At 35.5% G+C, this 26,853-nt stretch overlaps 1 protein-coding gene across 1 annotated transcript in view; it reads right to left on the bottom strand.

The window, feature by feature from the left end:
* Positions 1-26,612, bottom strand: part of LOC140136003 (uncharacterized) — a 50,905-nt gene extending 24,293 nt beyond the window's left edge. The window contains exon 1 of the mRNA XM_072157709.1: positions 26,354-26,612. Coding sequence (XP_072013810.1) covers positions 26,354-26,456 — 103 coding nt within the window. The 5' untranslated portion in view covers positions 26,457-26,612. The remainder of the gene's footprint in view (positions 1-26,353) is intronic.
* Positions 26,613-26,853: the final 241 nt, after the last annotated feature.

Genomic DNA, 26,853 nt, shown 5'->3' with positions numbered 1-26,853 from the left:
CGTGATGAGTGTATACCAAAGATCTTTTAGTAAAGCTAGATCAGAATTAGTGTACATGTTCACGTAACCTCCTTCAGCTCATTTGCATAGAATTGGATACCAGGATCGTATTCTGATTCGTTGAACTTCTAATTAGCAAAATTTTGGATACCGCCATAAATATTTGGGTTTACCTAATTAATTATTAATGACGATTACGTTGTTTACATCATGACGTCATTAGAGCTTGTCACTCGTCCGATTGACACGAAAAACATGTGCACTTTTCTTTCCATTAATGTTATATCGTGAAATACATAGCGGAGGTGTTAGTTTTTTTTATTTAAGGAAAATATTCCTGGCGATGACCCCATGTTGACAATGGCTAAATATGATGTATTAGTTCTGGAAAGGGTCCGGCGATGGTCCGCCATTTTTTTCTTCAGATTTTGAGGTCATTTAGTATACTTGCTTACCAGTCGTTTTCATTATCCTAACTACAGTTTGCACATTGAAATGTGAACTTCGACGTACGTGATGCGAAAAATTCTTGCCGTACTAAAAAACCCGGCTTTTTTTATTCATTTTTCAGCCGCGACGGTTACGTTCTCGGTATACTGATAACCAGTTATTGTGTATATTAGAATTCTGTGGTGTATACTGAACAAGAGTACTAATCTTTTGGTCATCATCCCAGAATCTGCATCCTTAATGCAGTATATTCACAGCAACAGTTGCAGCCTTCGTTATACTCATAGGAGAAGAATCTGTATCCTAAATATTCCAAAAGCTTCCAGATTAGTTCCCATTCCAAATAACTTACTGGACCCTCCATGCCTGGTATTGGAAGTGGGTTATGCATGTGGAATTCAACGGCGAGTTGATAAGGCAATGAATCCTCATTGGCAAAGCCAGATATTATTTCATATTCATAACGTTCAATATCCATTTTAATACATCGAGATGCTGATGTCCAAGTTTTTCCATTATAGTTTTTACGGTGTAAAACTGTCCAGTGGTTTCTTGGTTTTCTGGTTTCATTACCAGCTGTGACATCGGTCTTGATTTCACCTCATCTTTACCGCCAATGCACCAAGGATAAAATGTAACTCCTTTTGGAATTTGAATTTTACCCGCGTCTCCTACAGTGCAATCAAAAGTAAACACTTCGCATTGGAAATTTTCAATCATTTCGGTCTCAAAATCAAACTCCAAATTTGAGCCCAAAGAGTACACAATACAACTCCCTGTTTTAATCGCATCAACGCAAATATATTTACCGCCATTTCCCGAACCGCCGATACGTTTCACGTTGTTGCAAGTAGTTTTTAAATCAATGTATTTAGATTTAAATGCATGTCGTAGGAATGTTTCAGCTTCTGATCCAATTTCAACGCAGTTATGATGTTGAATCGCTGATAAATCAGAAGGAAGGTGTCTATTCCAGAGTTGTTCAGTATTATCTGCAAATCTTGCTGCAAAATTACCTTGATCTTTTCTAGGAGTATTAGAAAGAAATGACAAGTATACAAACCATATAAAAATCGCTGTTATTGTAAATATTCCAAAGACAAAACCACGCTTGTTAATATTCATAATATGAATAGCCATGATGCATGCAATTTTCGACAACTATATAGCTCTGTATACTGTTAGCTACTGACCGCGTAATTAACTTCCAATTGTAATTAAAACTACTCGACGTTGAATAGTAGGGAATGACATATGGGTATGCCTGATTATGCTTCGTATCATCAATGATAATAATAATAATAATTATTATTAATATTGTTATTGATTTAATGTGATAATAATTTAAAATAATAATAATAATTTAAATTAAAATAAAAACAATTTTATTAAATACAAATTTAATGCATGGACGTACATTTTAGCGCGTCATATACTACCATGCTTAGTACTGGCGGTTAATTGGATTGATAAACAAGTATGATTGACAGTAGGGGTGGGCACTGACCCATTTTCAGGAAGCAGTTTTTCTATGGCCAAATTTCATTAGGAAAAAGAATCTGTCAAAAAAAATTTCACCAGATGAAGTCTTAGGTCGGGTTTTGGCGAAAATTCAAAATGGCCGCCAAAATAGGTGTTTTTTTAGGGATTTTACCACTATTAGTATAGATTTAGGCCAAAAGCACCAAGTAATATGTCTTTCTATATGTTTTTGAGGCCGCTGATTCCATATCTGCCATTAATATAATGGTCATATGAATATCTAAATCAAAATATGTCGGGATCAAGGATTCCAGCAAGTTTTTAAATCCGCTTGCCTTCACATTGGCCGGCGGTGGGTGAGGCGGTGAGAGCGCTTTTTTCAAAATGGCCACCAAAATCACTTGGATTGGAATTTGCATACTTTTGCTGTTTGAACTATTTTGTTGTATGTTTCTTGGGATAGTTGTTGTACTTTTGAATCTTGACGTCGTGTGGAATGACTAGCTTATGACTTGCGGGAGCTATAACTTGATGACTAAGCTATGACTTGAGACCAATCTGTAAATATGCAAAAGAAGACACAAATAAAATCAATCTCAATGTTACAGGATACTCAATTTTTGATATCATAATACACATGCACATAAGACTTCTGTAAATATCAAATATGTAGGGCAAAAATTAACATTTCGGATGTCGACCGTTTTCACATTTTTGCCGCCATCTTAATATTTCAGACCCCCAAATATTCGTGAATATAAGTGATTTTGGCGGCTATTTAAAAAAAAGCGCCCTCACCGCCTCACCCACCGCGGGCCAATGTGAAGGCAAAACCTCAACCTCAATTTGCTGGAATCCCTGATCCCGACAACACGGGCATATGCATCAGATATATGATCCTTAGAGCTTCAACGACTGAGATATCAGATATAGGCAAAATTGATTTTAAGGGGGTACTACACCCCTGGACTATTTTTGCATTTTTCTCGAAAAATATAGAGCATTGTTGACAAGTAAGATATGTGTAGTATAGGGCAAGGACTACAACTAATGCACTGAAAATTTTATTTCAGCACAGACAACAGTTATGGAGTGAGGGAAAACCAATATTTGATCAATAACTACTTACTTTGAGTTGCTGAATTTTCAGTGCAGTAGTTGTAGTCCTTGCCCTATAATATACATATCTTACTTGTCACCAATGCGCTATAATTTTTGAGAAAAATGCAAAAATAGGCACAAAATTGGCCAGGGTGTAGTACCTCCTTAAATGGCATCAATTTTGAAATTCAGTGACAACCATCTTGGAACTTTGTGTCCTGGGCTGTTCTTAGTGATTTTATTGGACTCCTTGACCGTGGCAAACTTTTGTCATGGTGGGGCAGTATAGACATCAATCTTATGCTTGCAGGAGCTTAAGGTGGTACTACACCCCTTGATAAATTTGTGACTATTTTTGCATTTTTCTCAAAAACTAATAAAACACTGGTAACAAAAGTTATGTATATTTTAGGGGCAAGGAATCCAGTTACTATACACTGGAATTTCAATGACTCAAGACAAGTAGTTATTGATTTATTGATCAAATATTGGTTTTCCCCGCGTGACTGTAAAGCGGGCTTCAGACTCCGAGTATTGTACGTACAATATTGTATGTACAATAAGTACGTTATTTAATCTATTGCCATTCTATTTCCAGTAATGTTTAAGTTCTAACGAATGTTTGATGACGAAAAATCGATAATATGTTACATACAATATCTAGCAGAAATATATTATCGATTTTACGTCATCAAACATTCGTTAGAACTTAAACATTACTGGAAATAGAATGGCAATAGATTAAATAACGTACATATTGTACATACAATATTGTACGTACAATAAAAAGTCTGTATACTGCTTAACTCCACAACTGTTGTTTGTGCTGAAATAAAATTTCCAGTGCAGTAGTTGTAGTCCTTGCTCCTATAATATACATATCTTACTTGTCAGTAATGCGCTATAATTTTTGAGAAAAATGCGAGAATAGACACAAAATTGGCCAGGGGTGTAGTACCACCTTAAAGGACTGAGATATAGGTACCGTATTGGTCCGAGTATAGTCCCACCCGTTTTTTAGGTGAAAATTTTTCACAATTGGGGGGTGGGATTATACTCGAACGTGGGACTATACTCGGACGAATACGGTAATTTTTATTTTCAATGCCGGCCATTTTGAAATTTTGGCAGCCATCTTGACAATTTAGGTCCTCTGTTGTTGTACGTGATACTATTGGTTTCCTTGACCCTAAAAACGTGGGTGTAGACATCAGAGTTATGCTGCTAGGAGCTATGGCCTAGTTATGTTGATTTTGTGATTTTGGCGGCCATTTTGAATACAAGTGCTCTCACCTCCTCATCCACCGCTAGCCAATGTGCAGGCAAACGGATTTCAAAACCTCAATGCATTATGGTCCCAAAATACTGCCTCCAAAAATTCCCCCGGGGGGCATAGCCCACAGTATAAAATAATACATGGCGCAAAGACATTTTCAGTTAACAACTATTGAAAATTTCGAAAAGTAAGATAACGATTGCAATTTAATTTTGTTTGCATCTACCTGCAGCATTTGCTTGTAAATTATTCACGGTATTTTAAATTTAAACTTCTGTCACTATTTATAAAGCTATTTATTCCAAACCCGCACGCACAGCTTTTAAAAATTTCATACTCTTTGGCGCAACCTTTTCAAAACAACAGATGAATAGAACTATCATTATATATATATATATATATATATTAAGAAGTAAAAGTATCACAGACAGCTATACAGTGCTCGATACCAATAAATGGTAGAGCTATTTTAAAAAATATAGACACAGATATTAATACATTTCACAACACTGTGTTTCACGCCAAAGCGATCTTCAGGTGAATAAATTAAAAATAGAAAACACGATGATCAAAGGCCTTTCCAAAAACTCCGTAACCTAGCAACGCGTGCACGCAACGCCGAAAAACACACCTGGCGCAAGTATGACGCACAACGGTAGGTGGTGACATAGGTTATGGAGAAAATGAATAGGCCTAAACATACCATATGAAACATTACTTTTTCTTAACACGGCTATGACGACATTTGCTTATCAGCTCACTTCTTTTGTTGAGCGAGATTCTTGGATTACTCATTTTGAGTTTAAGATTGCCATTTTTTTTTCTAAACAAAGGTTACAAATTCCTGATTTTCTCATTTTGGTGTTGGATTTTTGGACTATATCCCAACTGATGTTGAACTTTTCATCTTTGTGTTTAAGCCCCCAAACATATTTCGATAGTTCTGTCTCCTTTTGTATTTTCTAGCCGAAAAAGACTTAGTGTGGTTGTTGTACCTTTCCTTAAATGTACCGCCTGCTAATCCAATATATTGCTTTGATTCATTGTCTGAGTTTACTGTGGCTTTGTAAACTATAGCTTGAGATAAGCACTTTCCACTGAGAGGACAGCTGTCCTTTTTTCTACAATTACACTCTTTTTCGGGTGGCTTATCGGCGCTACGTCTGATTTGTGCGTTGCGGGATTTCATAATCGCGCCTATATTTCTCATGCAACTATAACTTAAAGAGATTTTCGACCAAGCAGCCGAAACGTACAACGAAGCGTTAAGTTCATGTGGCTATGCTGAAAAAATCCAGTACAGTGAAAAGGAGAACATCAATTCGACGAAACAAGACAATAGCAAAAAGAAGAATAAGAGCAGAAAAAGAAAGGTTATATGGTTTAATCCGCCATTTAGTAAGAACGTTAAAACAAACGTAGGAGGTACTTTTATTCGCCTAATTAATAAGCATTTTCCAAGAGGGAGCAAGCTGTTTAAAATATTCAACAAGAACAGCGTGAAAGTAAGTTATAGTTGCATGAGAAATATAGGCGCGATTATGAAATCCCGCAACGCACAAATCAGACGTAGCGCCGATAAGCCACCCGAAAAAGAGTGTAATTGTAGAAAAAGGACAGCTGTCCTCTCAGTGGAAAGTGCTTATCTCAAGCTATAGTTTACAAAGCCACAGTAAACTCAGACAATAAATCAAAGCAATATATTGGATTAGCAGGCGGTACATTTAAGGAAAGGTACAACAACCACACTAAGTCTTTTCGGCTAGAAAAATACAAAAAGGAGACAGAACTATCGAAATATGTTTGGGGGCTTAAACACAAAGATGAAAAGTTCAACATCAGTTGGGATATAGTCCAAAAATCCAACACCAAAATGAGAAAATCAGGAATTTGTAACCTTTGTTTAGAAGAAAAATGGCAATCTTAAACTCAAAAATGAGTAATCCAAGAATCTCGCTCAACAAAAGAAGTGAGCTGATAAGCAAATGTCGTCATAGCCGTGTTAAGAAAAAGTAATGTTTCATATGGTATGTTTAGGCCTATTCATTTTCTCCATAACCTATGTCACCACCTACCGTTGTGCGTCATACTTGCGCCAGGTGTTTTTTTTTTCGGCGCCGCGTGCACGCGTTGCTAGGTTACGGAGTTTTTGGAAAGGCCTTTGATCATCGTGTTTTCTATTTTTAATTTATTCACCTGAAGATCGCTTTGGCGTGAAACACAGTGTTGTGAAATGTATTAATATCTGTGTCTATATTTTTTATATATATATATATATATCGGTATTCCAAAAGTTGCTTTACCATTTTAAAATGCTACATCTCTTCTACAAATTATCTTATAAGCAATATGAATCAATTTGTGCAAAGAGGGAACATGTGCAATTGTTTTGATATCTTACTTGACCAGTTTTCTTGTCAATGTGAGATGCAAAATATAAAGCAACATTTCATCACATAATAAAGACATCGAAAAGCATACATACAAAGCACAGTATGCCATGTGTAAATGTTTACTGGCGCCCTCAAAACTCCTACAATAATCACATGTATTTTATTTTGATATTGTTGGCCACAACACGATGAAAACACTGTTTGTGATATTACAATCAATAAAAAAACCGCACCAAATTGGAACAATGTTTAATGATATTCTTAGATTTATGTTCGGCTTTCTGCTATCAATATCGCTTGCATAATTTGGTAGGACAGCTTTTAATTGAATCGAAAATGGATCATTAAAATATAGATTAAAATGGAATGATTTACTTGAATAGATTTTTGATGACTTTTCCTTGGTCTCAAATGAAATTTCTTAAATATACATGCTAAATGCTACACCTACATAACAATGTATACAAGATGCCCCGCATAGAGGTTATCCACTTCACTCATGCGTGACTTCTAACGAAAGGCGCTGGTTCCCGTAGTATTCCTCATTCAAACTAATTCAATGCAAGACCTCGGAGTTACCTGCATGACTTTGGCGGGCTATTTTGAAACAGTCATGGTTGCATATGCAGGTAGGCCTACTTCTTTTGAAAGTAATAAACAAGGTATAGTAGTCGCTGATAGGATATATGCAGCTTATAGAACACGGATAACCTCTATTGATGCCTATACGGACACTTATACCATTGAAGTAATTTATAATAACGTCATAGTCATTTGATTGCTGCATTGATTTGATTTTACAGGTATTAAAATATAATCTACATGAATTTGAATTCCAGAAGTTGATAAACATTACCAGCAATCATTCCTGACTTTATATATAAAGTTGATATTCTTGGTTTAAAAATGACATTTGAACCGCAAATATACCCAGTGAAATGGTGGTTTGGAAATGGCGTTTATGCATTCCAATGAAGCAGAAATTATGGTATCAGAATAATTGTTTAGTTTTAGAATAAGTTTTCTTCATTCAAATATTATTTGGATTTTCCTTACAATACTTAAAATGGTAAAGAGACCTTTGGGACTACCTGTATTTTCAATAATTTTACAAACTGCAATGGTAGTGCTCGCATCCACCATAAGCCAACATATCCTCATTCACAACGACAGCGTTCAATAGCAACACCCTTTCAAAAATGATGGCCATAATATTAGCTAATATCGACCTCAAGTTTAGGAGTATATTTGTACGAAACGCATTCGAGGGTCATGCGAAGACTGTAAAAGTGTATTAAAGCCAAAATGTGTGATTTGCTTCACAGCGACGCCCTCAATTTTACTCGGATTTCTACTTTTTGCATAATTATAATGCCCAGTGGTATACTAAAATACCACGTAAAAGACTAAGCCTGAAGTGCTTAACAGTAAAATTTTACTTTTTGTATTAAAACCGGGTCGACCCGGTTTTATTCAGAGTTCAACGATCGAGTACTTGCTAACATGTACTGTGGATGTCAGCCTGTATGTACACACGTCGAGCGCGATGCTCCGTGCAGTTACATGTAATACGATCGGCGAGCGTAGTACACGCATTGTAGTGGTTGGAATGAATCGCAATTTTCTTCGTTATACCTCATTTGTTTGGCTCGAAATTAAAAGGGGATAATGTGATCAGTGAAAACAAACATATAAATAAGAATCTATTCTTTATGCAAATCACACATTATTGCTTTAAGGTGAAAGAACCGTGTCCTTACGAATGCGCTTGTTGAATGCAGCGAGCCTAGAAACCAACCAGAGAAATGCATTCATCTGAGATGATGCTTCGTAAATAGCGTCTTTTATAGCAGCTTTGTTTTTTCTCAATGGTAATTGTTTAGTCTTTACTTCTTTGGCAAACTGTGATCATCAAACTGTGAACAACAATGGACATGTCAGAACAAGAGTGGTATATTTGTTTTATATATGAAACAAATACGTAAGATACAATTCAGAGCAAATATATGATGGATATTGTGTGCCTGTCTTCATGATATCAGTGGAGGAAATCTTAACTATAGAGGTAGATAATACCAACGTACCTTCATTTTTATACGCAAAATTTATTGCTCGGGATCAGCAGTGAAGATAAGGTGTGTTATGTCTGTGCGATACGTAAGTTACATCACAAAACAAAGCTTTCTCTACCTTTTTTTGGAAATTTGAAAATCCCGTGAAGTGTCCATGGGGACTGATAAAATTTAACTTTTAACATAAAGGACTGTATAAACTTTAAAAGATAAATTTGGACACTTTTTATTTTGTCAAATAATTTTTTTCTTGATCTCCATCTTATCGTTACGTAAGGTGCAAACAAGAGTTACGTAAGTTACAACAAAAGTTGCTACTTTCTACTAAAGGTATAAAGTCTATTCCCTTAAATTAGATGGAAATGGCCATCTAGTTAAGGGGGTACTACACCCCTGGCCAATTTTGTGCCTATTTTTGCATTTTTCTTAAAAATTATAGCGCATTGGTGACAAGTAAGATATGTATATTATAGGGGTGAGGACTACAGCTACTGCACTGAAAATTCAGCAACTCAAGTCAAGTAGTTATTGATTTATTGATCAAATATAGGTTTTCCCTCATTTTTGAGTGTAACACCATAACTGTTATCTGTGCTGAAATAAAATTTCCAGTGCAGTAGTTATAGTCCTTGCCCCTATAATATACATATCTTACTTGTCACCAATGCGCTATAATTTCTGAGAAAAATGCAAAAATAGGCACAAAATTGGCCAGGGGTGTAGTACCCCTTAAGAGAAAATACAAGTTGATAATAACGGTCAATTGAGGGCTAGAGCAAAATTTCAAGGTCTGTGTTGTTCATTATTATATCTATATAGTTATCTAGCTAATTGCTAAGAACTATAATCCACTTTATATTTACAAAGCTCATAAATTAACAAATGACAAATAAAAAACACTGAATTTTATGCAACATGCGTTACAATAACTTAACTAGTTATAACAATAACTAGATTTTGCACCGACATGGAATAGCTTCCTGGACTCAGTCAGGACCACATTCACAACCCAAACATTGGTACCCAAGTGGTGACATGTGATGCATTCAGGTACTGCGTATCCATGTATGAGATAATAATTTCAATTGTATTTTGTTTCAGAAGTACAACTTTACAGGAAATGAAGTTCAGCTTACTCAATGATGTTCGAAAGTTGATAGATTACTCCTTACGTGACAAGTAAAACAATCCCATTCGCTTACTAATCAGTTATTCAGCGAAGCGACACCAGAGTTTTCTAGCAATACCATGTAAACCGTAAGTAAATTTGAAAATGCTGTTCCGGCTTGCTTGGGATTTGTTGATCGTGATTGTAGGAATCGTAACAGGAAGCTATACCTGGACTAGTAACAACCAATGTGCCTTTACAAATTTGACAAATGAAGTAGTTGTTGCTGGAAGCATTAATACGACATGCAGTCTAAACATAACCACACCCTATACATCAAATATATTACTGAAATTATCTGAGTACAACATTTCGAGTAACTATTTATTTCTTTATGTTGCTCACTCTGATGATTCTTTGAGTCGATGTCCTAACAAGTATGTGGTGGTAAATGGCAACGGTAAAGCATGTAATGCTCTTCTACTAAGTAATACAAATATCCAGGTGAACATTTTGTCCAATGTTAGAGTTGAAATCAAAGAGATTCTTGGTTCCGAACCACAGACAACCTGTTTGGTGGAAAATATCAACGAAGACGGTTCCACGACACAAGCTTTGGTATGTTATATGAAAGGATATGAGAAGAAAATAGAATGTGAGCTAGTAAGTGGAACCGGTGTCTGTAAATTTGATTTTGGTTCGGAATGTCCGACAACTCTTGCTTATAGAGAAGTGGTTTTACATTGTGATATAAATGGATCCTTGCAAAATCAGAAACGTCTCATTATCTATCCTCCAAATGTTGAAGGTTTAAAACTGAACGAAAATCACATTACAAACATTGAGATCAATACATTTATAGATTTCAATGCCTTGAAGCGGCTTTTCCTTTCAGGCAATTTGTTAGAATGGCTACCACCAAGAGCGTTTTCTGGTTTAGTAAGTTTACAAGAATTGTGGCTCCAAAAGAACCTTTTAAGAAGTCTAGATGGTGATTCATTATATGATTTGCACAGCTTAAAACTAATTAGACTTGATAATAATTATTTGGTTCAAATTCCCGATAACTTATTTCGCTCCTTAAAGATGTTAGAACATTTAGATCTGAAGAAGAATTTTATAAGTGCGCTACCAACTCGCTTGTTACACGGCTTACATAGACTGGACTATCTTGACTTAAGTAGAAATAGCTTGTCTAATTTAGCCCCTAATCTGTTTCACGGTCTGACCAATCTTTCCTATTTAAATATTGAAGACAACATGGTTAGTTATCTACCAGGAGATATATTTTCCGATTTGATTTCTCTTACTGAACTTATCTTGGACAAAAATGGAATTAGTAGTATTACTTCTAGTAGTTTTATGACATTAAACATACTTCGAATTCTGTCGCTGGAAGATAATAGATTGCATGAACTAACAGAAGGAATATTTGATGGATGTTCAAGTCTTAGGCAAATGTCGCTGGCCCATAACAGATTAGAGTCATTACAAGCAAGTATATTCCAAGGTTTAGATAAATTAAAAATATTAGATCTTAGTTATAATTTGCTTGAAATATTGCCGTTTGGTTTGTTTGCGGACTTACATATCGTGGACGAATTGTATCTGAGGTCAAACAAAATCATTGCCTTGGCTTTTGATATATTTCAAAATATGACGAAACTTACATGGCTTGATTTGGGTGGCAACAATCTGGGGAGCTTGCCTCGTGGACTTTTTATGGGTTTAATTCACTTAAAAGAATTGCACCTAGGAGTGAATCGTCTCACATCCGTAAATGGTAGTGGATTGTCAGAGTTGATCAACCTGAACATTTTGGATATGTGGTTCAACGAAATAGAAACACTGAATTCTTCCACTTTTCACAACCTTAAGAATCTAAATTTCTTGTCGCTCTCTAAAAATAGTTTGACTGTGATGCCTCATGACATCTTCTCTGGGCTGATCAATCTTGAGCTAGTTTATGTTAGGGACAATGAATTGGAAAACGTTGTCTTTCTACAGAATATGAGTAACTTGTCATGTGTTGGTCTGAGTGGAAATCGCATCAAAATCATACCTAATGAAATGATGCTCGGGGAATATAATGCACTCACATGTTTATACATGGATAACAACCAAATCAGGTCTATACACTCCAGCACATTTAAAAGTATGCCTCAGCTTTTACACCTTTCTATTGCCGACAATTTGATAATCGCATTGCATGTTAATTTGTTTTCAGGGCTGGGAAACTTAAGATTTCTCGCAATTTATAACAACTTACTGACAAGTTTGGAAGTTGGTATATTTCAAGATTTAAGTAGCCTGTATCATCTTGATGTCTCGGGAAATAAACTAACAACATTATCTCCACATATTTTTCAGGGTTTATTTAGCATTTTTTATTTGTATTTAAGGACCAACTACATAGCCGAATTAAGATCGAGGACATTTCCTTTAAGAAGTTTACAAATGCTACATATGGATGACAATAATATACTTGAAATACCAAATAATTTGTTCCACGATTTGCAAGATTTGCTACTACTTGATTTATCAAATAATTCATTAACCAAGTTAGAAAATGGTATTTTTGGCAATATGTTCAAGCTTGTCGCGCTATTCCTTTCTAACAATCAACTCAAAAATATTGGGTTTGATAGTTTTAACAATACGCGCAACCTTTTAGGCATCGATCTCTCTTTCAATGGTTTACAAAACTTACCAAACATAGATCATTTATTTGAACTTAATTACCTTTATGTAAAGGACAATCCATTAACCTTGTTAAATCGGAATGCCTTCTCCAATCTCCCGATAGATGCGGAATTGCATGTAAGCCAACATGAAATTTGTGAATGTTATGTAGCAAGTCACATCGACTGCGTAGCAACAAGCGCAAGATCGCGTCACTTAACATGTGACCGGCTCTTATCAGATCGTATATTGATGGTAATGATGTGGTTGATAGGTTTCAATGCTCTTTTAGGAAATGCGTTTGTCTTGATATGGAAAGCATGCGCCTCTCGGAAAAAGAAAGTCCAAGATATCCTTCTTACAAATCTTGCCTTATCCGATATGTTCATGGGAATTTATCTGGTCATCATTGCTTCTGCTGATGTATACTTTAGCGACAACTTCCCACTGCAGTCGGAAACCTGGAGATCCGGTGTTGCGTGTAAAATAGCTGGAGCAATGGCAATCGCTTCTAGTGAAGCTTCTGTATTTTTCATTGTTTTGATTAGTATAGATAGATTAATTTGCATACGTTTCCCTTTCTCATCTAAGAAGCTTAGTAAACGTTCCGCGCGATTGTGCTCCATACTAATTTGGGTTTTGTCTATATCTTTTGGCATTGTTCCATCAATTTTTTCTGGAAAATTCACGAAATTCTACGAAAATTCGCACGTATGCATTGACCTGCCTTTAACACTGACTTCTGATATTTTGCTTAATTCATCTCTTGAGGAGCAATTGTATTATGAATTTGAAAGTGGAAAGGAACTGTCAGTATGGAATCCTGAGAAAATTAATACAGTTGCGAGTACATCCTATAATGAAGCATATTTTTCATCGGTTCTTTTTCTTGGTGTCAATTGTGCATGTTTCCTTGTAATCCTTGGTTGCTATATTGGAGTCGTACATGAAGTCAAACGTTCAGCAAAAAATGTTGGTCGTGTTCGTGACATGAACGAACAACTGCGGTTGACCGTGAATGTAACAGCTATTATAGCAACGGACTTTTTCTGCTGGATTCCGATCACTTTTCTTGGGATTTTGATCCAATCAAGGGTGATTTCTTTAGATGCAACCATTTATGCTTGGATTGTAGCGTTTGTTTTACCAATTAATTCTGCAATTAACCCATACATGTATACGATTTCTGAAGTCATATCCGAGCGGTGGAAGAAATACAAGCAAAACAAGGGCAACATAAATGATCGTTGAACAAAATATTACAGTGTCCTTAAGGGATCTGGAATGAGCGTTTTAGCGTTTCGATAGTATTTTTGTGGGACATGAGAGCACATCAGACATATCGAATTGCATTCTGAATACGAAGAATGTCCTTCTGATATCAAATAATTTTGATTTTTGAAATTCGCAATGTAATACACATTTTATGGCAAATGATTAAAATTGATATTTTTGATATTTAACAGTAATCGAAGTAAACTTTATAAATCTGATGATTTATACTTAAAGTATATGTAGGCGGGATGAAAAGCCATTGAAAGCAATTGAAAATGTTGACCTTTCGTATTGAAGATATGGAATATTTTTCCCAAAACACCAAACAAAAATAGGTCTTTTTGGGAAAAAAATCCATATCTTCAATATGAAAGGTCAAAATTTTCAATTGATCATCGGCTTTTCCTCCCAGCTACATACACTTTAAGAATATATCATTAGATTTATAAAATTTACTTCGAGGACTGTTATATATCAAAAATGTGAAAAATATCAAATTTGTATAATTTGTCATAAAATTTGTATTATATCGTGAATTTCAAAAAATGAAAATTATTTGATATCAGAAAGACATTCTTCATATTCAGAATGCAATTTGATATGTCTGATGCGCTCTTATGTCCCACAAAAATACTATCGAAACGCTCAAAACGCTCATTCCAGATCCCTTAATAAAGCAAGAAATATAAACTTGTGTAAATTGTAGGATCTGTCTGCTTCAAGGCAGATGACTACCTACGAATTCTGTTTGAAAATTGAAATATTGTCTTGTACTGCTTTGAAAGGGGTTGAAAGTACTCTAGACGTGTATATAAGGTTAGATATGAAAATGGAAAGTTAGAACAAATATACTATAAGCCTGATCCGTGAAATGTGTCTTTTTAAAGACTCTTCTTGTTTGACATTGTGCCAATGAACCGTGACCCTCATCACTATCATGACTATATGTGACCGTTCACGGCGAATGAGCCGTAAATTCCTCTCCGGTCAATTTTGTTTTATTTCGTGTTTGAAAAATAAACATCATAAACTTAAAAATGGTATATCATTTGACTTCAAACGATATTCAGAAGCGGGGTTATGGTTTGTTAAACTTTGCTTCTTCAACAAAGTTATAGCTTTTTACGTTTTTACATGTGTCTCTTTTTCCACATTGCTGGCAATAAATATCAAACAGTCATAATTGGCGGTCATTTCAAATCATCCCCAAGTCAACGAGGTTAAAGAAAGTTGTCTCATTGTAAATTGTTGGTTATGCATACCTGTACAAAATACAATGCCTAGTAAGCCACCACTTGAACAGGATTTAGCAAAAGCAAACAAAGACCAGAGCTATTAAAAGTTCTATAGCCATCTAAGGTAGAAGCTTATTATCCACTTCAACAATAAGATTATTGATTTGTTTTGGACTATCAAAATGAGACAGATGTCGGGCCAGCTTAAGCTACCGATGAATACGACCTTCGTACACATTTTACACCGTAACTCAGAATACAATTTAGGGAATTTACGGCTCATTTGTGCTGCCGGGTCACATATAGAATTTTTGAGGTGTAATACATAGCTCTACGTTTCGCATAATATATGTATTAAAGACGAATAACTCTGCACTGATCTTACAATAAATTAGTGATTTGAGGCATAATGATACACATCCTGACTCTGGTTGAAATCAACAAATGTTGCTCGAAATTTTTCGCCGTAATTTTTTTAATTTTTTATGGGGCGGTGCTGCAAATGGTAGGGGTACACATGGGGGAGGGGGCTTGTGACTAAATGTCATAAACAAATAGCTTCCCAGAATCCCAAATGAGGTGAACCTGTCATTTTTGCGTTTTGCATTTAATGTTATTCGATGTTTTATCATGGCGGCCATCACATGGAAGTAAAACACTAGGCCTACATGTGCTAATGTATCTATAGTAAAACTATTAAATAAGTCATTCCTCTAGCACAGTCCCAGTGCGTTTCGTGCTCTTATCACATCTACACCTCGGCGCGCGTAATTGTCATCACGACTTGCTGAAATAAATTAAACTGTATAAGAGAAACAATCTCTATTTCCATATTTGTTATGGCACGTAATTATAATTCCCGCTCACATTTTAAACAATTAGGACACCTTGTGTCGTTTTTGCTGATAATTTATTGTAAGTATTGTAGTTAAAGATTAAAATACACACGTAACATAATATTTGGTTCCGTTGTTGTCTCTTGGTCACCTTTGTTCCAGATGGACATTATATTGTGAAAAGACCTATATGTCATTGCACAAGCAATACAATAAAAAAATTCCACATAGCCCCCGAATGAAAAGTATTTAATCATCTTTGTAATCACTCAAAAAGCATTTTGTGAGAATTTTACATCCAAACTAAGTGCTAAATTCATATTTATTCATTACGTGGATGTTACATTATAAAAAAACATTAAAAAAAAAAAAAAAACAACAACATTAAAATGACTTAGAAACAGATTATTGCATACATGTAAATGTGAAAATAACTAAATACATCGGAAATATAGGATCCACAATAAGATCCCCCTAACACTTTTTCAAAAAAATCCACTGAACCCTTCCCCTCATGCCTCGCCCTCCCCACACATCCTAACGAAGACCCTATTTCACGCATCCCACAAACACACTTCCCTCATTCTGAAACTTCTTCTCTTCCTTCACCTCTCAAACAGAATACGCCAGCCATTTTATCAACACAACTTATCCCATTCACATCAGCAAAAAGTTTAGAAGAAAAACACACACTGATGGTTAAGAATTTTTGTAAGGTATGAAATGAGACTGTTACCTGTATACGAACCGTTGTGCTGTCAATTTATGAACCGCGTTTATTTTACCTGTTTACCGGTTTATTTTACTTGTCACCGATATCAGCAGCCGCAGCACTACGCAGTAATAACATGGCTTAAGATGGATACGGGCTTGAATTATCAGCTATCTTTGACCACATGTCAATATGTCGCCGATAACTTCAGTATCTAGGCAGAGTACGTGGCTTCGGTGGATACACAGACATTGAAAAAGCCCTGGAAACTTGTCAGGATTCACCTGGGAGTCAGCAATATGTGGTCCTACATTATATTATTATAGAGAACCAAAAGTTGCAATAGACATTATAAACATTCCTCTGTGCACGTACATCAGTGTCATATGTGGCAACAATACGGTGTACCATCTCCGCCAATTCCCCTTTTTTAATTCCCCCCTTTTTTTTATTCCCCCCTTTTTTTTATCTAATTCCCCGATTTTTTTTTAATTCCCCATTTTATTTATTTGATTCCCCGATTTTTTTTTAATTCCCCGTTTTTTTTAATTTCCACCTTTTTTTAATTTCCCTTTTTTTAATTTCCCTTTTTTAATTTCCCTTTTTTTAATTTCCCCTTTTTTAAATTTCCCTTTTTTTAATTTCCCTTTTTTTAATTTCCCTATTTTTTTAATTTCCCTTTTTTTAATTTCCTTTTTTATATTTCCCCTTTTTTGATCCCCATTTTCCCCCAATGCTAAAAAGAAAAACACGGAACCAGCATTCATAGCCTCTATTGCAGTCCAATATGGTGTGAGTAATCTGTACATTGTATATCGGATAAGTATCGACTGTAATAAGACCAGCGTGGCAAATATTGACCAATGACCCCACATGCATGAACATGTAAATATTATGAATGCTGCATGCGCTGGCTGTGACTGACATGATGAACACGTGCATGACAATGGCGACCAACGTTGACTTCGAGGGTATTGCTCGCGGAATTTGCTTGAAACACCCGTATGATTTTGCTTAAATTAATATTAATTTTTTTAAATAATACTAGTGTGGGGCCCTACCTGTATAGTAGCTGAAAGAGCACCTGTAGCCGTGATAGTGCTCCTGTGATATGGAGAATTACTTTCACTAAGTTTAAGCCAAATCAGATGAAGTTTAAAATGTAGCTCCTGGATGACCTTTGACCTCGGATGACCTCGATTTTAAGTTTTACGTGTTCCCCTCATATCAAGGATTCCACCCACCAAGTTTGAGCCCGATCGGACAAAGTTTGAAATTTGACCCCTCCGTAATGACCTTTGACCTCGCTTGACCTCAATTTTATTTCGAGCATATATTCCCCTCGTATCAAGGATTCCACCCACCAAATTTGAGCCCGATCGGACAAAGTTTGAAATTTGACCCCTCCGTAATGACCTTTAACCTCGGTTGACCTCGATTTTATTTCGCACATTATATTCCCCTTGTATCAAGGATTCCACCACCAAATTTGGGCCCGATCGGACAAAGTTTAATTTTTTGATGAATATGCATTTTCTTTTGCGAAATAATTTCCCCTTTTTAATTTCCCTTTTTTTTTGATTTTCCTTTTTTTTTTTAATTTTCCCGATATTTTTTTTGATGTGCGTATAATGTTGCAGCTAGTGGATTCATGTTAGTATATCGCGGGGAGCATTATCCTTAGTCAAGGCTTCGTCCGTACTTTATATTTGAACACAGCTGTCCAACATGGATAGCGCTCGCATAGCTTTCTATTTTTTATATATCTTGGCCTATAGTGAAGACAAAAATTAAATCCAAACCTAGTAAAACAATCCGAATCCAATAGAGTGATCACGAGGCTTATATTAAAGAAGGCCTAATTTGAATTAGATTAGAATAATAATTATTAATAATATATTAAATATTTAGACCCTTCCACTGTATAATTATTCGGCCTATAGCTAAAGCCACGATTTCTCCGTGTTCATGGTGTTACAAAATCTAAAATCCGTGTTACAAATTGGACGATTCCGTGATTTTCCGTGTCCACTATAAAGCACTAGGCCTATCAGAATCTTGGATCGTAGGCCTAAAATTAATGCTAGAATTGATTGTTTAATGGTTGATTACTGCTAAATAATCACTTTTCTTTGTTTTATTTTGCAAATCAACACAAAAGTTAGACATTTTATACAGTTTTTCACTATTTGGTAGCATTTTCAAATTTCCCTGAGCAAACCCCGACATTAAAGATGAGTTTTTAACATCTTTTTAAACATAGTTACATTTTTAGCAGTTCTAAAATATATAGGCAGTTCATTCCATAGACGTGGAGCTGCAATTTCAAATGACTCATGTGCTGTTATTTTGTTTCTTGAGGAAGTTGCATGTTTCTATATCGAAGAGTACGAGTGGGAACATAATTTGAAAAAAGTTCAGATAAATATGACGGAGCAATATCTATATTACATTTATATACAATCAACATAAGTTAAACAACAATTCATTGGACGACAGGAAGCCAATGCAGTTCCTTACCAGTATGTTATTAGTTTGTGAGAAAAATGCAAAAATAGTCACATAGGCCTAATACTATAAAATAGCTCTATTAAATAGTACGAAAACGTTCTAATATGCCGTCCCTTTACATGGCAATTTTAAAACATTTGGCATGTGCAAAGGAGGGGGGGGGGCGAAGATTTTGTTTGGCAGGCCGAGAAGGGAAGCAAGCAATTTTTTTTTTTTTTTTTGGGAAAATTACACCCCCCCTCACGGGCCGGGATAAAACCACTGCGATATACTAGTATTCTTATAGTTTTCCCGTGACTTGAAATAAGTCTACGGCCCTAGCAGACAGGCTATATCAGTGGTGTAATATACACACACATGGTCTGATTTCATTGACGACTGGTTCCATCAGCAGGCAGAAACTTCGGCACACTGCACACGGGGCTTCCTTGGTAATCAGAAGACGAAGTTGGGTAGGCACTATGACGGTAGTAGTAGGCATACTGATGAGGGTAGTAGGCATATGTGAAAGCTCCACCATAATACTGTTGAGGTAGTCCATTATGTCCATAGCTTGGCAAGTTCACGGGGTAGTTTGACTGTGATGAAGGTGGGCACGATGAACATGATGCAGATGTACAGATGATAGGTGGTTGTGAACAACAAGCTTGTGTGTAACGCTGGGACGTCATGACCGCTGTCTCGGGAGAAAGACGATGGGAAGTCTCGGGTGGAGCAATTGATACAAGCTTTGATATGTCCAATACTGAAATGCATTGCATTCGGACATCTTTATTATTATGTTTAGCTGCCAGAAATTCTAAATGGCACAAAGGTAGGTTTGGTAAAAATGTGCATTACCTCCGAATACATGTTAAAAGCTGTGTCATTTCCACAAAGTGAGAGAATAGTAAACAATAGTTAAGCCATAGGTGCAGGGTAATACACTCTTTATTTCTACCAAGTTTCAATAGCCTGCGTTTAAATATTTCTGAGATGTCAACAATAAAAGCAAGTATTCGTAGGTAAATTTCGGTAACCGAATGTTACCTACGAATACAATTTGACATCATGACAGTATTGTGAAACACCGCCATTCATGCCAATGCCCATATTGGTACATAACGAAGGCCTGTATGTTTGCTATCAAATCATATGTCAATGAAAGTTGCGAATTCACATACATGCCCACCATGCAAAACTGAATACGGCTAATTGTTGAAAAATATGTACTGAAATAGACGACGGTCTGCTCATTTGAAAGAAAAATCAGATTCAAAGAAGATTAGAAGGGGATAAATACTTGGATTTGTCAACTGTCATGTGTGCTTCATTTTAAATGTTTACCGAACTTCTGGTTTCTGAGTAATTTGTGTCCAAATTCATTTATTCGAAGGTAACTTTTGTCGTTTTCGCTAAGGTTACCTACGAATACCATGGAAAAAACGATTGTTCTCATTGTCTCATGATCTAGACAACACAGTGATGGACCCAGCATGATAAGTATATATTGATCTGCTATCTACTGAAAATAGCTATATTGATCTGCTATCTATTGTCGATAGTTCTATTCTAATTCTATTTCTTGTAAATTTTCAAAATTTCCAATACAAATTTACTGAAATTTGAAAGTTTCCGCATTATTTTGTGGCATTTGATGATGCAATTCTAGCCGCAACCAAAAAAGGGGGTCATTGGGTAGCCTCATCTAAAAAGGGGGATCATCTGGTATGACTTAAAAGATGGGGATCATCGGGTAAAGGAACCACCCATACATTGGAACATTATGTTGAACTTTTATCGATTTGCAATCGACTGGTTATTATAAAATATTTCAAATATTGCCCAGCAGTCCTCAAAACGAGCGAAGAAAACGGGTATTTTTACGTGCATTTCAATTAGCCTTTGCGAAGTATGGCGTACACAAAAGGAGGACAGGTCTTCAATCTTCAAAACCCGGCAAATTCAAAAGACTTTACCCACACCGTGCAGCGCCATCTATCCTATTGTGTCCGCCATATCTCGAAAAGGCTAATGGGCGATTATTTAGCATGTTTAGAAGTGTGTGCCCTTACCGAAGCCCTACTGACAAAACTTCATCACCAGTGGTGAACAGAAACTGAAAATCTTGTTAAGTCAAATATAAAACAATCAAACGCGTTTAAGCTTATATAAAATATGTTTAATACATAAAATTAATATAATTTACAAAATGTACACAGATATCAAAATACAAACATTGCAAAATGTTGTTTAAGAAAATCTAAAAAGGTTTTTTTCTTAGTTTTTGAAAATCCTTGAAAACCAAATATATGTCAGTGTGAACGCTTTGTAGCGCTTTCATAACATTCACAAAATCGTGTCAAACCATGTACAGAGCAAAACGTTCACATTCATAGTCAGACTTTCCAAGTTTGAGACACTATAATCAAACAAATAATGTTAATTTCATTGACGACTGGTTCCATCAGCAGGCAGAAACTTCGGCACACTGCACACGGGGCTTCCTTGGTAATCAGAAGACGAAGTTGGGTAGGCACTATGACGGTAGTAGTAGGCATACTGATGAGGGTAGTAGGCATATGTGAAAGCTCCACCATAATACTGTTGAGGTAGTCCATTATGTCCATAGCTTGGCAAGTTCACGGGGTAGTTTGACTGTGATGAAGGTGGGCACGATGAACATGATGCAGATGTACAGATGATAGGTGGTTGTGAACAACAAGCTTGTGTGTAACGCTGGGACGTCATGACCGCTGTCTCGGGAGAAAGACGATGGGAAGTCTCGGGTGGAGCAATTGATACAAGCTTTGATATGTCCAATACTGAAATGCATTGCATTCGGACATCTTTATTATTATGTTTAGCTGCCAGAAATTCTAAATGGCACAAAGGTAGGTTTGGTAAAAAATGTGCATTACCTCCGAATACATGTTAAAAGCTGTGTCATTTCCACAAAGTGAGAGAATAGTAAACAATAGTTAAGCCATAGGTGCAGGGTAATACACTCTTTATTTCTACCAAGTTTCAATAGCCTGCGTTTAAATATTTCTGAGATGTCAACAATAAAAGCAAGTATTCGTAGGTAAATTTCGGTAACCGAATGTTACCTACGAATACAATTTGACATCATGACAGTATTGTGAAACACCGCCATTCATGCCAATGCCCATATTGGTACATAACGAAGGCCTGTATGTTTGCTATCAAATCATATGTCAATGAAAGTTGCGAATTCACATACATGCCCACCATGCAAAACTGAATACGGCTAATTGTTGAAAAATATGTACTGAAATAGACGACGGTCTGCTCATTTGAAAGAAAAATCAGATTCAAAGAAGATTAGAAGGGATAAATACTTGGATTTGTCAACTGTCATGTGTGCTTCATTTTAAATGTTTACCGAACTTCTGGTTTCTGAGTAATTTGTGTCCAAATTCATTTATTCGAAGGTAACTTTTGTCGTTTTCGCTAAGGTTACCTACGAATACCATGGAAGAAACGACTGTTCTCATTGTCTCATGATCTAGACAACACAGTGATGGACCCTGGTATAAAGCTAATTGTAGTTGCCCTCAAAAGAAAGGCCACAAGACGTAACTGACTCCAAGATGGACTTCACAAGTCTGCAATAACGGTTTTAAGCGATTTGTGTGCAATTAATCAAATTAAAGTCACTTTAGTGCTTTTGTTTCTTACTTCAATCCTCTTTCAACCGCTGTGAACCGACATTATTAATACATGATAGGGTCTTAAGTATCAATAAACGCACATAAAGAAAATAATACATTCAAAGTGCTTTATAAAATGAAGTTTTGATTGCGATATCCACCAAAAGTCTAATTCTTACCTACAAACACTGAAATGTTACTTACGAATACAGCATAATACATGACATGTGTAATGAAGTGTCCCTACCAATGGAAATTAATTGTCAAAAACTTTAAGCGGTACCCCAGGACACTATTATTAAAGTTCAAAGTTCAAAGTTCAAATTTATTTTATCAATCAATATCATACATAGCATAGCATATATAATAATAACAATGAGTACAGTAGATATAGTTTAATAAATATAATAACAATTAATAATAAGAGTAAATTGCAATAATATTAACAAAAAGATATATTGATAATAATTTGTGATGGTTAATATAACTTGAATACATAATCTATGTAATATATAATATTACTGTTCATGACGTTAATATACAATATATAATAATATGTTTATATGTGGATATAGGCAATTTACAAATCAGATCATTTATCTTATATAATAATTAATGTGGCTAAAATAATATTGACTGACGAGGACCCTGCTAAACGCATAGCGTGGAGCTGCAGGGACCTCAATAATTAATCAAATATAATTTATCATGTGTATAAACTGGTGACGGTATAGGGGACAAAACAAAACAATACAATACAAGTTATCCGACTAGATTATAGAAAGCAAAGAAGGGAAGAAGAAGAAAGAAGAAAGAATAGGGATAATTGAGCGTAACTGTAATAGGATCAGAATAGGGACAGCTGAATGATTAGGAGCACACGTTACGGGGTAGTAGCATGGCTATAACAACCGATGAGGTTTTTTTTTAAACAATATTTAAATGAGGCTAGAGAACGGGAATTTTTTATGTTTGAAGTAAGACTGTTCCAAACCAACGGACCTTGTGAACAGGATGTATTGCTTGCCAGAACAGTATTGGACGGTTCAATAAATGGGTCGTGAGCGTGTCTAGTGTCATAATGGTGGGATAGTGTTTGAACTTTAAAAAAATTGTTTTCAATGAGGTCAGTAGGTAAAAGGTCATGGTGAAATTGAAACATAAATGAAGAAAGTTGGATTTTATAAATATCATGAATTTTAAGGGTTTTTAAGGATGCGAAGAGTGGGTCTGTGTGGGCTAGCCAAATAGAATTAGTACATGTGCGAATTACCCTTTTCTGCAATCGAAAGAGTGGTTCAATATTGGAATTATTGGGATCAGCCCAAATCATTGCACCATATGACAAATATGGCAATACAAGGGAATTGTACAGAGTTAGAAGAGACTCTTGAGGCAAGAAGGGTCTGACCTTTCTAATAACTCCATTGTATTTAGAAATAATTTTAGAAACATGTTTAGTGTGAGAGGTCCATGACAAATTATGATCAATGAGTATTCCAAGGAATTTGGTGGTCTGAACTTTTGGATGGGTGTATTATTAATTTTAATATCAATTTCAATATCAGGTTTGTTATTATGTTTATTTTTGAAAATAATATAATTAGTTTTTTAATGTTTAATGATAATTTATTTAGTTTAAACCAATTTGAAATATGATTAAGTTCATTATTAACTATTATTAATAGTGTCTTAGGGTTTTGATGTGAGAAAAGGATATTCGTGTCATCGGCAAACAAAATGAAATGGGGTTCTTTAGAACAAAGTGGGAGATCATTAATATATAAAAGAAATAATAACGGTCCTAGAATCGATCCTTGAGGAACTCCGCAATTGATATCTGCAGGAGTAGAAAGGGCATTATTAAAGGAAACCTGTTGTTGTCTTCCAGATAGGTAGCTCTTAACCCACTCATTAGCAAGACCTCTGATACCATATTTATTGAGTTTGTCAAGAAGAATGTCATGGTTTATGGTGTCAAAGGCCTTGCTAAGATCTAGGAATATGCCAATTGTGTGAAGTTTGTTGTCCAGGTTGTCCGTTATTTTACAATAAAGTTCGTTAATAGCCATGTATGTGGATCTCTTAGGCCTAAAGCCAAACTGATGGGGAGTTAGAATGTTATGATGCTCAATGAAGTTAAAGATCCGTGCATAGACAATTTTTTCAAGGAGTTTGGAGATAGATGGAAGGATTGATATAGGCCTATAGTTGGTGACATCATGTTTATTATCTGCTTTAAAAATGGGTGTTACATTAGCATGTTTTAGTGCAGTAGGGACAGTTCCTGAGGCAATAGATAAATTGAAGATATGGGAGAGGACACCACAAATGGATGGAATTATTTGTTTTAGAAGATTATTACCCATATACGGATTCATTCAACAATTATTTATTATGTAAAATTGCTGATTAACTACTTGTATATCAAAATGAAGTGGTCAAAATCTTGCTAAAAGCATAAAAAAAATTTTGATCTAAGGTAATAGCATTTATTCATTTGGACGTACCATCGGACAGAGATCTAAAAACTACCATTTAATTAATTCATAACCATAATAGCAAAATTTAAACCTCTAAACTCAATATAGATATTGTTAAATCGCTCATGTTACCTACGAATACCAGGGTTTCTTCACCTTTTCATTGTATAAAGCGTTAGGTGTATGCGTATAATTCCTAAGATTCTTGAAAACATATATCCTACTCGTTCTTATACAATGTGTAAATTGATTCATACTCATTTGATAAATAAAATACAGAAACTGACCTAAACTTCATTTACAAAAATAAACTAGCATAAATTGACAAAGATCATATTGATCGCGTTATAAAAATAAAAACAAATATTTTCTGGTTGAGCTAGCATTTTCCTGACACCCTGTGGTCTACATTACACGAAAAAAGCGTTAATGGGAATATTCCATTTGTTTTAGGTTGATTAGTATTGCGATAGTGAAAGCATCCTAGTGGTATTCGTAGGTAACATTGGGTTTTGATATCACATTTACTATCACACGTCCTGGATTTATTTTTCAAGATTAGTAATGGCACTTTTGGTTCCTATAAGGCCAATATGTCATCAATCAATGGGCAAAAGGAAAAATTGTGGAGACATTTTTATTTCGGACTTTTATTTTTGGCCCGTGGACACTTTTGGTTGGATTCGACCATATATTTAAAGAAAAAACACGCCAAATCATCTGCAACTTCTCCTGGAGTATTATCGTCCAAGTTTTAAAAATTACAAAGTACGAGTATATAACCAACGATTCAATTAAGTCGTAATCACGAAAACGCCTAAAATACATTTATATACATTTTAATACATTATATTTTATTTCATGTCAAGACAACGTGTGTGTATTACGAGAGACTATAAGGCATTTTATTGAAAACGATAGTAAGATTTTTGTTTTCACAAAACGCGGCTAAATTATTTTTGCATTTCGATACTAGTTTGCCTTTAAGAGATCGTCGGTGCTAGGAAATATACCCGATTATACCGTATGCCTCTGGCGTTTAATTTTGCAGCATAAAACATAAGATGAAGATGCAAACACTAACCTTGATTTAGTCCCAAGATTGCTTCAATGGAGAACGGCGATGGCTTCCTGTGACAAAGGCTGACAGCTTCTGAAGAATTCTTCTGGCTATTGTAATATTCCATGATGACAAGAAGAATAGCAAAGTTAAGGTAAACTCCAACGAGAACAAAGTCACAATTATCTGAAGTAATACGATAAGGTAATGATTCGATGTGTAATGATTTCAGTTTTGAAGACAAATGATGCCCAGTATTACAAGCAAATATGTTTAATATACACTCAGCGGAAATCGGCATCGCTTTCTCACGAAGCCGACATTAAATCCAATCAATTCGATTGGATAAAATTGATGACACGTGATCTTTTTAATTAGGGTCAAAGGGCGTACCGCGGCGCACGTCCCTTTGATTGGACAAGGATGAATAGCGCGAAAGGGATTAAGTTTAATCGGTTCAATGTTGGATGTGAGTTTTGCGGGAGTTGAATGAGGCTCTTTATTAATTATAAATAACCATAATC

The sequence above is a fragment of the Amphiura filiformis genome, chromosome 16, assembly GCF_039555335.1.
Source record: "Amphiura filiformis chromosome 16, Afil_fr2py, whole genome shotgun sequence".
In the NCBI taxonomy this organism is placed as follows: Eukaryota; Metazoa; Echinodermata; class Ophiuroidea; order Amphilepidida; family Amphiuridae; genus Amphiura; species Amphiura filiformis.
The sequence above is the reverse complement of the archived record's forward strand: the minus strand, read 5'-3'. Positions and strand labels throughout refer to the sequence as shown.